General features: G+C 41.4%; 2 protein-coding genes across 4 annotated transcripts; one reads left to right on the top strand and one right to left on the bottom strand.

Moving 5' to 3' along the window:
• Nucleotides 1-4,242: 4,242 nt before the first annotated feature.
• Nucleotides 4,243-7,992, top strand: LOC120697366 (shaggy-related protein kinase alpha-like). Its single transcript, XM_039980561.1, has 13 exons — nucleotides 4,243-4,419; nucleotides 5,168-5,371; nucleotides 5,457-5,549; nucleotides 5,687-5,746; nucleotides 5,874-6,146; nucleotides 6,231-6,305; nucleotides 6,417-6,473; nucleotides 6,548-6,688; nucleotides 6,774-6,824; nucleotides 6,903-6,998; nucleotides 7,085-7,168; nucleotides 7,362-7,464; nucleotides 7,557-7,992. The coding sequence occupies exons 2-13, from the start codon at nucleotides 5,255-5,257 to the stop codon at nucleotides 7,637-7,639; spliced, it is 1,233 nt and encodes a 410-aa protein (XP_039836495.1). The 5' UTR covers nucleotides 4,243-4,419; nucleotides 5,168-5,254; the 3' UTR covers nucleotides 7,640-7,992.
• A 364-nt stretch (nucleotides 7,993-8,356) lies between these two features.
• On the bottom strand, nucleotides 8,357-15,972 carry LOC120697364 (probable inactive DNA (cytosine-5)-methyltransferase DRM3). 3 transcript variants are annotated; one of them, XM_039980558.1, is made up of 13 exons: nucleotides 15,820-15,972; nucleotides 15,442-15,478; nucleotides 15,231-15,344; nucleotides 13,881-13,977; nucleotides 13,723-13,769; nucleotides 12,704-12,820; nucleotides 12,524-12,617; nucleotides 12,227-12,324; nucleotides 11,489-11,588; nucleotides 11,320-11,396; nucleotides 10,940-11,074; nucleotides 9,514-10,778; nucleotides 8,357-8,664 (listed from the first exon to the last, which is right to left on the bottom strand). In XM_039980558.1, exons 2-12 carry the CDS (start codon nucleotides 15,442-15,444, stop codon nucleotides 9,546-9,548), a joined length of 2,115 nt encoding a protein of 704 aa, XP_039836492.1. In that variant the 5' UTR covers nucleotides 15,445-15,478; nucleotides 15,820-15,972; the 3' UTR covers nucleotides 8,357-8,664; nucleotides 9,514-9,545. The 3 variants fall into 3 exon arrangements, with proteins under 3 accessions (XP_039836492.1, XP_039836493.1, XP_039836494.1); XM_039980559.1 differs by having other exon boundaries at nucleotides 12,704-12,811; XM_039980560.1 differs by lacking the exon at nucleotides 10,940-11,074 and having other exon boundaries at nucleotides 15,820-15,970.
• Nucleotides 15,973-16,029: the final 57 nt, after the last annotated feature.

Raw genomic sequence — 16,029 nt, 5'->3', positions numbered from 1 at the left:
CATGCGTTTAGCTCGTCATCAATAAAATTGGGTCATCATAAACATATAGAACAAGGCACACCTAGAATATCCAGTTGATCTATATGGGCATAATCCTAAACTAAAGTTAACATTTGCAAGTTTGACTTTATGATGCCACTAGCTATATTGCTGCAACTCTGGCGCTTATACTTCCTTAGTCCCCTACTCTCCCATGAACATGTACTCTGAGCATGTCGTATGCTTCAAGCTGTTTTTAGTTTAAAGTAAAAATGACAAATAATTTGAAATGGATCATGGTACTTATTGCTGCTCTATCCGCCAAGAGAGTGACACACTTCGACAAGAGATTTACACACAAAAAATGATGGTATTCATCAAAACACCTGTGTTCAACCTATGCTTATTTTTTTCTCTCTTTTACCGCTGGGTGTCCAATGAGAGAGCAACAAGCAGTCACCACCAAATATTAGAGTAGTTGTGGGTGACAGGTGAGGAGGAAAGATGCCCTTTCCCTCCTCCTCCCTGTCCTCTCGAGTTCCTTCCTTTTCGCTGGCTACAGTGTTGGTTGAGAAGATCGGCAAGCACAAGTGTCATCACCATCGCAATTTATTCTGGCCGTTCGTGCCGGAGGAGAAATTGGCGACGTGGCACTCCCCCTGCTCCAGCTTGTGGATCACAAGAAAGAGAGAGTGGTATCATGATATGTTCCTTCGGATCTTCAGTGGTTTGCAGACACAAGATTCGGGAAGTTTCCAGATGTTTATCTCTATGCACAGGAAGCTTCTAGGATATTCTGTTTGGATTATGGGGGAAGATATGGGTAGGTCTTATTGACCTGAATTTTCTGATCAAGCCTTTGAAGCTGCAATTTTTCCATAATATGATGCTAAACAATGTCTACGCGGATAAACTAAACCTCCATTTCATCAAAGAATGATGCTAGAACTATTGCTTGATACCACAACTTGTATGATTGAGGGCCGGTAGAACTCGTAGTTTTTTCTTCAGCAAAGTGCTTCCTCAGTTGTGTCTTCACAAAACTATAGCGTTGAGTTTACAGAGGATGCGCTGTAGAAGTTGAATTGCAGGTACTCGTTTCCTCTTTGTATTGTACAGGCTCCTTGATCCTTATAGCAGCTCAGGCAAATCTTATCCACATCATCTGATAACGCAATTTAACAACCCTGGTGAAAATGACACTGCAAATGGGATTAGTGGAATGCTCCAATGCGTTAAAGTGGACAAGAACAGTTTAGAAAAGAAAAACCGCACTGCTAGGCCTAGCCCAGCCCAAAAGTCTACAAAATGTGTCCACAAATGGCCCACGTAAAGGTTTCAAAGTACGTGCTCAATATTTTGTTTTACAAGCTAATCGATAGTCTACAGTGTTTTCTTTAAAAAAAGTCTGCACAGTAGCATCAACAAGCTGTCTGTTATAAATTTTTTGAGGATTATTTCATTTTATCTGTTTGTTTATACACGTGGTAGTCACCAGATTGTTGTTTAATACTATATGTAAGTCTATCCATTTTCATATGCAAATTAAATCGCTTTTGCTTAATAATGGGGCGAGCAAGCCAAGGTCAAGCCCATCACTTTCACATTCTACTTGCTAACTCCTTAACAACCTAATCCATTCAAGAGCAGCTTTGAGAGAAAACCTTGCCAAAAGTTCAATGCATGCCCCCCTTTGTCAACTGTCATGTATTTTTGATGTGAAAGTATAACTACTTAAGATGCTGCTAGCTAGTGTACTAATATAACTTGGATTAGTTGTACCAAAAAAAAATGAAAAACACATCCAACTAAAAAAATCAGAAACGCATAATCCTTCTTTTGACATGCCAATCAAATCCGCGTACCCATCTTTAAAGATGAAGATGCCCCACAAGTTTATCGTGAGAAACCTCCGTTCGAATTTACTGAAGACAAACGGATAAATCAACATTTGAAACTGATCCGCTAAGTTGTCCTTCAAATTTGATCGCAAGCGATGGTTGATTCGGTGGAGCGATTTTGAAACAACTAATAGCACGTTGGTTCAGCCAAGCAAATTTGAAGCGACTCAAATACCGGGGGGCCCTGCTGCATAAATTTCATACCAACGAGTTGTCAGGATCACTGCAATCTGCTGTCATAAAAAAAGGCAACCGATTCTTCTTCCCCACATGCCAACTGCAGCTGACAAATTAAACCCAGCTTTGGCCCAGCAGAAAATTTCAAACAATTGGGGTCTCAATTTCGCTTTGCTTGACAGTTGATACATGGCATGGCATGCTATTCAAAGTTCAAACTTTGCGGATTACATGCATGCCAGTATGAAAACAATGACATTTCCAGCTGACAAACTATTCTGTTAACAACATAAAAAAGCATTTTGGCCGGACTAATTGCCGTGTTCTGAATTGTTTAAGATCCGTCGTGCCGGCCGTGAGCGGCCGGTGATGAACGACATAGCTGCACTGTCATGTCGGCCTGGGTCTTGGTCTCCTGCCTTTTTCTTGCTTCTTGATTTCTGCCAAATTTTAAATTCTTGATTTCGACGGGTTCAGTTAAAATTTGATCATGTCAGTAATTTAGTACGGCGTGATTGGACAGTCAGTTACGCTGGCATTATCAGGGGAATCCATGTTGTTTAATCGAGACGAGGACGAAGGTTGTAGTATAATACTAGGAAGTTGTTTAACTCTGTCGGGCCCGTATCATTCATGTAGTGCGATGTTCTCACTGATAGATAAACAACACCAGATCGTATTCTACCTGATGTAAATGTACGCCATACATGTGACGGAAGTAGACGACACGGTACGTGTCTGCTCATTACAGCTATAATATTGGTATTTATAAATACAAAAATTTGGGCAAGTACCGTGCTTCATCCACTAAGCATATTGTTCAGAAGAAAACAAAGAAATAGATTTTGTAGTGATGCTTGATGGTTTTGGTGTAAAAAGAATATAAAATGCGCCCCTGAAAATTCTTCTTGCATTTCAAACAGTTGCTGCAAATTTCTTCGAAGCATAAGTAGCTAGCTCAGTTGGGAAGAAAAAGGTTTATGAACACAACAAAAGGTGCCATGAGAAAAAGACTATGCAGAACTAGAATATCCAAACTTTTTTCTCGACAGCAATGATCACCAAGCATCAATGAGTAGATGCACTCGCACTCTCGCCGAACAGCTTTACAACACAAAGAAATAAGCATATAGATTGCAAGGCCCAATGATCTAACGAGGAAAAGTGAGCGAAAAGGTTGTTGAAAGATTTTTCTGATGATTACTGATAGAGTCTGGTGACCGGCCTAGCCACAATGTTTATATATACACAAGTAGTATTTGCTAGCTAAGCTACAATGGCATGCTTTTTTTCAAGTATCTAATGGACTTGTTTTTGTTTTTGTTGTCTGCAGGCAGGGAGGAAGAGGGAAGAGAGAGAGAGTGGGTTCCACGCCCCGACCATGACAGCCTGTGCCGGACCCCAATCATTTGCTATCTTCACTTCAGCTTCACACCCCTGACTGAATTATGAATACGTGTCCTCAACTGAACTCGACATATATGTCCTCGTTTCATCGAAAAATGCTTTTCCGAAAAAAAAAATTGTCAATAAATTTACACAACTGTTTTGAGGAGCATTGCTAATAGACGTATCTTGAGCTGCTTTTCTCTCTCCATTTCCTTTAAAAACTTGGTCACTTTTGTTTTGAGGAGGGAACTTTGTCACATTTAAAAGAATGTGGGTTGCGATTTCCCATTTCAGGATAGTCACACATCAAGGCTTAAACAAAATAGGATTGCATATCTCGGAGCATTAAGATTGATAGCTTGCAAACAAACTTGCAATATGATGCATCACCAAGATGAGACATACACAAGATATCTCGTCGAAAGGAGCATAAATGTTGTACCTTTCAACTAGAAGAGAGAAACAATGTGAAACCATATCCGACCACATGAAAACCACTAGTTCCTTCATTTCCAGCTTCATTCTAGAGTATAAATAACTGCATAACAAGCTGAAAATTCAACTCTTGCATTCTTGCTCATCCCTACAGATTCTAAACAGTAAGAGGCCAAATCTTTAGGAAATGGTGAAAAGAAAAAGAAAAGAGGCTCTGGAGAAGAAGAGGATGAATGCATTGGCGCAGCTGGACCGGAACCTTTCAACGGTCAAACAGCCATAATAATATGAGTAAAAATCCGGTCTTTTTTCTCTCCAATTAAATAAATAATAATAATTGATTTATTGCTGTGCTGCAATTTTCTTGTGCGTTATAACTTGCCTTTCTTTCCCCGGCGTCGCCTCCCTCCCTTCTTCCTCCATTCCGCCCCCCTCTCTTCTTCAATCCTCCCCGCGCCGGAGTTGGAGGGAGAGGGGAGACGCTTTCCGCCGCCAACCCAGCGGCCCGTGTCGCCGATCCGCGCGCCGAGCCGATCCGGTAACCCTCTCTCTCTTTCTCTCTCTTTTTTTTCCCACTCCCCGCGGCAGCGCTGGTCTCTTGCGTCTCTTCTTGGATCCGGGGATGTGGGGAGGGCGGCGGGCGCTTGATTCCGCCGCGGCTCCCGCGGTTGTGGTGGCGATCCGTGAGATAGATGGGCGGTGGCGTTATGGGGCGGGCGAGCGTTCGGTTTGGTTCTATTCCGGAGGAGTAGACAGGGAAGGTGGTTCTTTCCTTTTATCATTTTTTCTGGTAATTTTCGGAACAAGGGTGTTTTGGGGTTCCCTCGTTTGTTATTGCTCGTGCTGATTCTCCTCTTTCATGCGTGAATAAATGGAGATAGATTGGTGGGGAAAGGTGGCAGCTTTGGCGCGAATTTGGTGATCTGCGTCGAGAATGTTTTCTTTCCTTTTCTTTTCGATGATTTATGCTCCATGGTCGGTTAGAAGCTGCCAGATGTCGACTCTGTTGTGATGTCTTCGTTTATGATCAGAGCTGAATTGCTCTCGGGAAGTGGATAATCTGGACAGACAGCGTTTCTAATTGATTAGGATAGGGGCAAGAGACTTCCCGATTTGGAAAGGAATTGTCTACCTTTGTCGAGTCTCCCAGGTCTATCTAGAAGTACAGCATGTCTGCAAGTGAATGTGTTTCCAGTGAAAATTTCGTAGAGCCACATTTCTCGAGTGGAGCATCCTAATCACCATGTGTTTTTTTGACTTTCCATAATCATGCTGTTTGCTTGCAGGTTGATCGAACACATCACTGTCTTTACTCTTTAGGGAAGCCCATTGAACAGTAGTTTGTACCACAAATCAGATAATTCTGTCACAGCATGGCCTCGGCAGGGGTGACACGCTCTTCTGTGGGATTTCAGAATGACACAAGTTCTAGCAGTGATGCAGATCGACTTCCGAACGAGTTGGGCAATATGAACATTAGGGATGATAAGGTAATCAAATTCCCTCAAGTAGTTTGTAAATTACTTTTTGGTGGGTTATCAGTTTGTAGTCGGTTTTGGCTTGGAAATAACGCAGGACATTGAAGATATTGTGGTCAATGGCAATGGGACAGAGCCTGGTCATATCATAGTGACTAGCATTGATGGGAGAAACGGGCAGGCTAAGCAGGTATTTTGACAAAAAATATATATATGTTATGTCATAGACAATGGGATATCCCTTTCTATCTATTTACTGCTATCTCATAAGTCATAACAAAACAAGTATTATGTACTAAATTTCTGAATTATACATGTGCACTGCAGACCATTAGCTACATGGCGGAGCGCGTGGTAGGTCATGGGTCCTTCGGGACTGTTTTCCAGGTTCGTTACTGAATAATAATATTGGTATCACCTTGAGTTGCTCAGCTTTCTATTTTAGTATTACATTTCAGGTACTGACTAATGGCTCCTACACCTTTTTTTTGGGTAAATAAATGATCTTGTGCAGGCCAAGTGTCTGGAAACTGGTGAGACTGTAGCTATAAAAAAGGTTCTTCAAGACAAGAGATATAAGAACCGTGAGCTGCAAACTATGCGAGTGCTTGACCACCCAAATGTGGTTGCTCTGAAGCACTGTTTCTTTTCAAAGACTGAGAAGGAGGAACTTTACCTCAATTTGGTGCTTGAGTATGTGCCAGAGACTGCACATCGTGTCATTAAACATTATAACAAGATGAACCAGCGCATGCCTTTGATATATGCAAAACTTTATATGTATCAGGTAAAGCTTATTCTGTTGGAGTCATTAATTTGTCCACGTATAATTGCATGATAGTCATGCCATTTATAACCTTGTGATTGACAGATTTGTAGAGCATTGGCATACATTCATAACTGCATCGGAGTGTGCCACAGGGACATTAAGCCACAAAATCTCCTGGTATATCTAGACTAATCATCACTATCTGTTTGAACACTTACAGGAGCATTCATCTTTAGTCAATTATAAATGCAGCTTCAGATGGTTTGATGCATACTATTTCTACCACAGGTGAATCCTCATACTCATCAGCTGAAATTGTGTGACTTTGGCAGCGCGAAAGTTCTGGTATGGTCAAAATCAACTGACATTCACAGGAATCCTCGTATTTGTGCGTGCCTAATTATTTTTTACTATTTTAGGTAAAAGGAGAACCAAATATTTCTTACATCTGTTCTAGGTACTACAGAGCTCCAGAGCTCATATTTGGTGCTACTGAATACACAACAGCAATAGATGTTTGGTCTGCTGGCTGTGTTCTTGCTGAGCTGCTTCTAGGGCAGGTAAGGGATCACACAATTTACATGGCTCATGGGGGGACTATCCAGCTTATCTCTGCCTACAATCTGATTGTGTTTTTTTTAACAGCCTCTATTCCCTGGAGACAGTGGCGTTGACCAACTTGTTGAAATCATCAAGGTAATTATTATCTGCATCCCAATGAAACTGCTTCCTATTGGTTGCTTTCCCTTTGTTTTAATCTCATTTTTCTCTCAGGTTCTGGGCACACCAACACGTGAAGAAATCAAGTGCATGAATCCAAATTATACTGAGTTTAAATTCCCACAAATCAAAGTTCACCCATGGCATAAGGTATGTTGTATTGGACTGCAGCAGCTCTCGTCCTATCCCTAACCTCCACCAAGGTTAAGATCTTACATTATTGTCATTTTGTGCAGATTTTCCATAAAAGGATGCCTGCTGAAGCAGTTGATCTTGTGTCCAGGCTTCTGCAGTACTCACCTAAGCTTCGGTCTACTGCAGTAAGTACAACTTGATTGTGGGAGCAAACACGGGGCATGGCATTTAGTATCCTTCCTTTATCATTGCTGTTTCACTGCTTTAAGCATTATTTAGATAGCAAGTTACTTTCCTATCAGTTATAACTGCATTAGACAGTTTTTTCGCAAGTTTTGGTTACTACTATTTACACTGCAAGTTGGTTACTCATTACAGTTGGAAGCATTGATCCATCCATTCTTTGATGAACTTCGGGATCCAAACACACGCCTACCAAATGGCCGTTTCCTTCCACCTCTCTTCAACTTCAAGCCCCATGGTCAGTCTGTTATACTGACTTCACTTGTTCTGATTAAAACCCTAACTCCTGATCAACTAATCTTTTCTACTACTCTGGTGTTATCAAAACAGAGCTGAAGAGTGTGCCAATGGACGTCCTGGTGAAGTTGATCCCTGAGCATGCACGGAAGCAATGCGCCTTTGTAGGATGGTGACATGGGACTGAGAGGATGGCTTGAAGGATTAGTTAAGGACCAAATTGATGTCTGTTAGAAACCAGTGGAGACCGACATTGCCTGCTGTGCTATAAGATGGGCAATGTGTGATTTTTTTGTCCGAGATTATCACCCCTCACCCCTACAAAGGAAAACAAAATGTTGATCATCAGCCGTTCTGTAAAGTATTAGAAGAGTGTTGGAGCATGCCCCCTGAGTCCATGTATCAGTTTGCGCTGAATTCAGTTTGCCTGATTTGTACTAGCTCCATGCAAGGATGCATCCTTTGTATGACAATGTTCGGTCCAATATTTGTTTTGGATCGAGGCTATTCATCATTCATTTGTACTCAATTGCTCTTCGTTCTACCAGCGATCACTATATGATGTCATAGGCAACCGTTGAAATTTTCCCATCTGGTATGATTCTGGCAACATTTTTTTTTGTCAAAGAGGCAATCTGCTTTTATAGAAAAAGTTTTGGGGGTACAAGCACGCCAACGTTGGGGTCACCAACCACATTCACATGCAAAAAGAGGCTACTGCTTAAGCTATGGCACTAGCCCTGCTAACCACACACCCTAAGAACAGAACAACGGACAGCACAAAAGTCTTGCACGCGCTCCCGACTTATTATTATCTGTATTCATTCAGGCTGCAAGCAGCACCATTTAATCTTCCAGCATCTTGCAATCAGGGCCTCACAGTAATCGAACACTTCTGCATAAAACCTGGATTTTTTTTTAGATAACAGGCTCTTGGCCCAACTTTATAAGAAAGCAGAACGTCTCACTGGGGTTGTGTACAATTTAAAAGGCACAGGAAATAACATGACGCAACAAAGCGCCAGAATGCAACAAAATCCACCCTCTAAACTCTCTAATCCTTCCAAAGAGGTAAGAACACAACAAGCTAACTGGATCGCCAGGACTGGGTTTGTAGCTTCAAGCACTGGACCTGGACCTGGACCTGGACCTCCTGCTCTATCTGAAGATGCCCATCTTCCTTCGCCAAAATGGCCCATCTCTGCATGAAAGAAATTACATGGAAAATACCCACATTAGGCGAAGACACTATTGCATTTTTAAAGACACAGTCATTCCTAATAAGCCAAAGGCTCCAAGCAAAATCCTGGATGCTTTGGATACAAGAAAATATTACTCATCGTATACATGAAATCGGAAAGAAAATATTGCTCATCGTATACATGAAATTGGAAAGAAAATATTATTGCTGCTACTACAAGCAAATTTTTGGTGAAAGGAAACAAACTCTTTTCACAGTTCAGATTCAGAGATAGTAGAATCCATTAACTGAATCAACACTAAGGAAAAGAAAACCTAATTTAAAAAAATTGTTTTGAAGGCAGTGAAAGCAAGTATGGCTCAAGAAATAATAGATTGATTATGGAGAGACAAATCTCGTGTACATATACGGACAAGGATGTCCTAGGATTTGGTTTATAGAATCAGCAACAATTAGAGGAGATCCATGCCTAATACAAATCCATCTATCTATCCCTTGATGGGGGGAGCATAGCAAGGGGCCCTGTGCGGCAGCCACCCATGGCCCAAGGGCCTGTCTAACATAACCCATGCAAATAGGCAGGAGTCAGCTTTGAGGGGGCTTCAAGTTGGGATGATCCACACAGATCAATGATAGCTATACGTTGAGACTTATACACAGTAATCAACTAAAAAAATGAGAAACAAACAGGCATAAGAAATATTAACCCACCACATTTAAAATTCTACACTTGTGCACAATGTAAAAGCTAAGGAATATGTCAAAGTTTACTTGTACCACCTACATTTATAGATCACAAAATGCTAGAAGGCAGTTCATGCCAATTCGCTAAGGAGAGAGAGAACTCACTAAAGATGGAAAACATGGAATCATATCCATTGCTAATTAACTCCAACTTGAGTCCTCACTCTCTTAACAACACGGGCATATTCGAAGAAGTGGTTGGAATCCATGCCCATCGTTGTATTTACTGTTGTACCACCTTTACAAGAAGTATAATTCCCACCAATAATCAGGTCAAAACCACCAAACTCAGTGATCAAGTCTTCAATCACTTGAGTTTTCAGCTTCCAGATTCCATGCAACTGCCTCAGCTCCCCAGTCTGTTCAGTTTTGAGCCACCACCTTCTCAGAATTTTCCTATTCACATCAGATTCCTCAACAGACACCACACACTTCAAAGGAATACCTAGCCGATGGAGCGTTACTTCAGCACCTCCAATTCCACTGTAGATGGATAGCACTCTGATCCCATCTGGAAACTGGTCTTTCAGAACTGACAAGAAGTATGCCAAAGTGTCAGTCTGAAACGCATATCTCATCACAGCAAATCTATCAGGTTGATTTAGTTCAAACAGATTTGTATGGTTATGTGGGTAGCCCAGTATTCTTTCCACTTGATGAGGCTCCAACGGGCTTAACTTGTCCCGACCCACCCAAATAAGGTTTGAAACCTTGCATTGGTGCATAATCTGCATCTGCTTTTCTTCTGAAAGCACTCCTCTTGACTCTCTAACCATCCTCCCCAGTCTATCACATGTCTGCTCAATCCCAGCAGCCTCTATAGCAACAACACTAATATGCTTCCTTGTATCCCATGAGGGCCACCACTGTCTTGTGAATGGAAGTGCTTCTTCAATAGTCATCGGTGACTTTGGAACCACAAAACGTCTTCTATCGATTGGAAGGTTATGAATGTAACCTTCCTTTCTAGACAGAGCTGAGAAGAACTGACTGTTCACAAACTCAGGTTCCACATTGTATAAAAACTGTGTGAGTTGATGCCATGTGTCTTTTGGGACCTCAACAACATTTCCATACAAGAAATATGGGGGCTTAGCAAGGTCACCTCGTACATTTGCACGCCGGCCTGGTGTCGTTGCCTCAAGTTCTACCTTAACAGGCATATCACTGGTCCTTGCACAATGCCCCATAGACCATGGATTGACAGGGTGACTACTGGAGGCCCCTCTGTCATCCATAAACATATTCTTAGCCCTTTTAACATGTGTGCTGTTGTCGTCGTCATCATAACAGCTCGCAGCAGAGTATGAGGGCTGGTACGTCGAATAATCAGTTTCTGCCTCGCCTAGAAAGTTGGATTCAACTTTTACCTGCATAATTGTAAGAGGCCAAGATTAGAACGCAGAGTCTGAGAGAAATGGACAACAATTCTGCAGCTACACGAGCTGCTTTAAAGAACAGTGTTTCATTGACCATCAAACTGAGACCCTGTTTGTTTGAGCTTCTGAAAGCTTTTGTATAACTATCTTTCAGAATGTCCAAAAGCTAAATGCACCCAAAACTCAGAAGCTGGAAAGCTCATGGCAAGGTGCTTTTGGTTTCTGGCTTCCAAGAGCATTTGATCTTTGGAGATCCCAAAAGCCAATGATCCAAAAGTGCCCAGAAGCTGAAACAAATAGGGCCTCAGTTGTTACAGATATACATGTTCTGATAGATCAAGTTACAATCTAGAAAATCTTCAGGGAACATCAAACAGGGTACCATATAAATCATTTAAATCTGGAGACCGATGGTAAATTCTGCACCATGCTATGATATAATATGCAATATTGGACAAGAGTCTCCATATGAGATGATTTTAACATGCCATTACAAGCTTACAGTAGTAAGAATAAAACACCATTCAATTACCTCTTTCTGCTCAACGCTATTGGCTATTCGCCTTGCCAAAATTGAGTCAGACAGCATCTCAACTGTTGCTCTCTGACCTGAAAAGTACATGCATGTGCCATTTTAAACATTTCCGGATGTCATCAAAACATTGAGCACAATTTGAAGCATCTTTTAATCCTTGGTTTACCACAATTGTCAATAGCTGATGACACCTCTTCCTCGGTAAAACCCTTCTGTAGCAAGCTAAGTGTTTTCTCCATAACACCAAACAGTGCTTCAGCCTTTCCCTGCAAAAAAATACCATTTTAGTTTATAACTTTTGACATTAAGTTTTAGAACTAGCAATCACAACACACATCTCTAATATATCCAAAATCCAAAATAGTCATTGGGTGCCGAAAAAATCATATCAAATAACTATAATAGCTAGAAATATTTCTATTATAATCAATCGAAGGAGTGGCAATGTATGCCAACAGAAAGAGAAATAGAAGAAAAATAGTGAGTATCTCAGTTTATATGACACAAGCCACAACCTCCAAGTATTGAGATGAATAAGGGAAGTCTAAAAGATTGGTGGGGAAAGATGAAAGCAAACTGCAGAACAGGGGCAAGATGTTTAAAAGAATATAATGATAATCCTTTCAGAAACACCATGATATAGTACAAACTGGAAACATCAGCGCAGAATTGGGCAAGTATGCAATGTTCTAGCTTCGAACTAATAAGTAGTATAGTATGTATAGTATGCAGCATAACAAATGTTGCATAGAGTGAAACATTTTACCAAAAAATATTTCTTTAGAATGTAAATCCATATCTCGAAGACTTCTATAATAACTATCACACTTCATGTGTCAGGGGATAATCCATATACATAAACTACATAGAATCAAACAAAAAAGCAACAGGATAAAGTATGAACCTCATTTGTAGCATCACCATTTTCCAGTTCTCCAGAGAATCCTCCTGATTGAGCACTGACAATGCAGTCCACGAGCTGTTCTAATGGAGCTTCATCACCTGAAAATAAGCATGTTCCGGAGTATTACTATATTGCATACTGAGTATCAAGAAAAACAAGTTGGATGTCATACATGTTTCTAAAGTTTTTAATCAGTAGTCTTGGAGCTGTTCCAAGATTTTGCATAAAGTCAAGCAACAGCACACAATCTAAACAATCAAGGACAAATTTGTCAGTTGTGCAAAAGCATGTACATACCTAGTTTCTTGAATGCTAAATCAACTTCTTGCTGTGAAAAGTACATTGTTCGGAGTAAATATGACCACTTTTCTGAGAAAGAATCAGGCTCCGGCTGAAGATAGAGAAATATTCTTAAGATTGATTCAAAGAATTTCAAATAAGTAGTGCAACGATCAACATCTTGTGCTAAGAGATCACCTTGATGTCTTGGTCGATTCCTTTCCTAGACTCTAAAGGAGAATTGTTTTCTTCGTTGTCAGAATCAAATAGACTTCCCAACGAACCTGAAGATTCAGATCCTGACTGCTGAAGGTCCTATCATATAAATGAAGGTGAGTTTCTTCAAGACAATATCTTATTTGATCACAGTTAATAGGAAGTTAGAGCTGTGGAGACGCACGTTAGAGTCGAAAGGGTTCAGACTTAGTAGGACCAAGACCGAGTACATGATGTGCGATTTCAACGCGATTAGGCATGAGGGGGGAGACGTTAGTCTAGATGGGCAAGTGGTGGTCCAGAAGGATACGTTTCGGTATTTAGGATCGGTGCTACAAAAGGATGGCGACATTGATGAAGATGTTAGGCATAGAATTTCAGCTGGCTGGTTGAAATGGCGGCAAGCTTCTGGCATCCTTTGTGACAAGAGGGTGCCACAAAAGCTAAAAGGCAAATTCTATAGGACAGCAATTCGTCCGGCGATGTTATACGGTGCTGAATGTTGGCCTACAAAAAGGCGACATGTGCAGCAACTGAGTGTAGCATAGATGCGGATGTTGCGGTGGTTTTCCGGGCACACAAGGAGGGATAGAGTCCGGAACGAAGTTATTCGGGATAGGGTCGGGGTGGCACCAATTGAGGAGAAACTTACTCAGCATCGGCTGAGATGGTTTGGACATGTCCAACGAAGGCCTCCTGAGGCGCCGGTGCGTAATGGGATCCTTGAGCTAGTCGATAATGTAAAGAGGGGTAGAGGTAGACCTAAACTGACGTGGGATGAGTCGGTTAAGAGAGACTTTAAGGATTGGAACATCTCTAAAGAGATAGCTTTGGATAGGAGCGCTTGGAGACTAGCTATCAATGTGCCTGAACCTTGAACTTATTTCTTTCGGGTTTCATCTCTAGCCTACCCCAACTTGCTTGGGAAAAAAGGCTATGTTGTTGTTGTTGTTGTACTGCTAGCAGCATCAACTAGACATGGAAATTGGCAAAGCACTTACAGAATAGGACAAAAGAGATTCCAATATTGTGTTCGAATCATCGTCACCTGCGTGAGATAATATATGCAATTAATTCGTAGACTACAAGACAAAATGTTAGGCAGGTTTTGACTTTGGCGATAGTTTCACATCACTATACATGGCAAAAAGAGGCATACCATGTCTCTGGAGCACCTTGTCTACCAGCTTTGGTGAAAACCCCATCCCAATAAATTGTAGTCTTAAACTACTGGACGAAGAACTTGGTTGACCCTCCTATAGTGCGCACCACGTCAGTATCATAACTTACTAAAGCAGAATTAATGCACTGAAATGGCTGTATTCTTGTGAAAGTAGAAATGTCTAGTTATGTTTGCAATTTCATAGATAGTATCCCAGTTACTTCCAAATATTCGCTAACCAAAAACAAAACAAATCTCATCTTTATTGGTGTTAAATAGCAATCCAAAATCTTAAGCATATATTAAAGTCCATAATTCATTTAGTTGTGTTTGGAATGACATAATTCATTTAGGTCATGCTGAATTCGCACTATGACAAGACATATTATTAAGAGTAAAGTCCATCACCGGTCCCTAAACTTGTACCGCTGTGTCATCCCGGTCCCTAAACTTGCAAATCGACCGTTTAGGTCCTCAAACTTATTCATCTGGGTAATCTCGATCCTCAAACTTGTTCAACTATGTCATCCGGTCCCTAAACTTGATTTTGAGTCTCATCTAGGTTAAAACAATACGATCTAAAACTCTATATCAAAAACTAATTCATAACTTTTTCATATAAACTCGAATGAAGACAAACTTTATATCAAAATTGTATCCCTCAACGCGATATATAACTTTATAGTTGAAAAGTTTCTAGGGTCCCAAAATATTGTTCTAAGTCTATAGATTTTGAAATTTAAAATTAAATTTTGGGACACTAAGCGACTTCAAATAAAAAACTTTTCAACTACAAAGTTGTAGACCGTGTCGAGGGCTATAATTTTGACATAAAGTTTATCTTCATTCGAGTTCATATGAAAAAGTTATGAATTATTTTTTTAATATAGAGTTTTTAGATCACCCTGTTTTAACCCAGATGAGACTCAAAACCAAGTTTAGGGACCGGGATGACACAACTGAACAAGTTTGAGGACCTAAACGAGTGATTTCTAAGTTTAGGAACCGGAATGACATAGCCGAACAAGTTTGAGGACATAAACGGTCAATTTGCAAGTTTAGGGACCGGGACGACACAACCGAACAAGTTTAGGGACCGGTGATGGACTTTATTATTAGTTCTCCAAAGCTAAAAATGGATTTCACCACTGATTCAATTAGAAGCTACTTTTTTAATGAGAAAAAAAAAAGAAATTAGCAAAGCGTATAACTCGAGCACAGCTTTCTTGCAACTGGCACCAAATGCAGAAATTAGCATTGTTCCTTAACTACAGGTGTGTCTTACTAATTTTGCATCTACGACAGGAACCACACCCCACAAGCAGTAATTGTCAAGGAGCATATCACCTCCTCCTTCAAGCTGGCATGCACCGAGCCAGGCAGTAGATCCACAGCAGCCCCCCTGGGATCCCTGGCATCAGCATCTGGGCCGCCGTCCTCGGCATAATCTTCGAGTTTAACCTGCACTCACCAAGAACCCAACGAGTAAACACAGTATACACAGAGAAGAAACAGCACAAGCATATAAGCAGGGCAGAGAAGAATGTTTTGCCATCACCATTTTCGATCAACTAAGGCTCCAGGCTCGCGTGCCCCTGCAAGACACAGAAAAACAATCAGGCAACGTCGCAGCAGCAGGGTTCGCTGGGAAGTCGACTAAACGTGGGCCGTGGGGATTAAGCTGAAAAAAACGAAGGGGACTAAACGAGTGCCAGCACTCCATCGCGGCACGCAACAAAGAGATCGAATCGCGAGTCAGGAGCGGACCGAGCAAAGGGCATGTTTGTACACATGCACACCCAATAAATTTCGCAAAAAAAAAAATCGAATTTAGCATGTGAAATACACGGTCAAAATCGAATGCAAATAGCATACATTAGGGTTTTGGGTGTTCGATTTAGCACAGGAGCGGAAGAGAAGGGAATGGCGGGCGAACCTGCCGGATCCTCGTCGCCGGCGAAGCGCCCGACGAAGAACCGGCCGAGGGCGGCGCGCCGGTGCCTCTAAGAAAGGGAGGCCGTGACGGAGAGAGAGGGGGGGGGGAGGCCTGGGAGAGGAGAAAGAAGGGCGGTTGACCACAGTCCACAGCTGGGAACCAGTGGGGTTTTCTTCTAAAGAAAAAAAAAAACATTTGACCCGCCACTCT

This window comes from Panicum virgatum, chromosome 3K, assembly GCF_016808335.1.
Source record: "Panicum virgatum strain AP13 chromosome 3K, P.virgatum_v5, whole genome shotgun sequence".
Taxonomy (NCBI): Eukaryota; Viridiplantae; Streptophyta; class Magnoliopsida; order Poales; family Poaceae; genus Panicum; species Panicum virgatum.
Note: the sequence above shows the minus strand (reverse complement) of the source record. Positions and strands in the feature narration are given on the sequence as shown.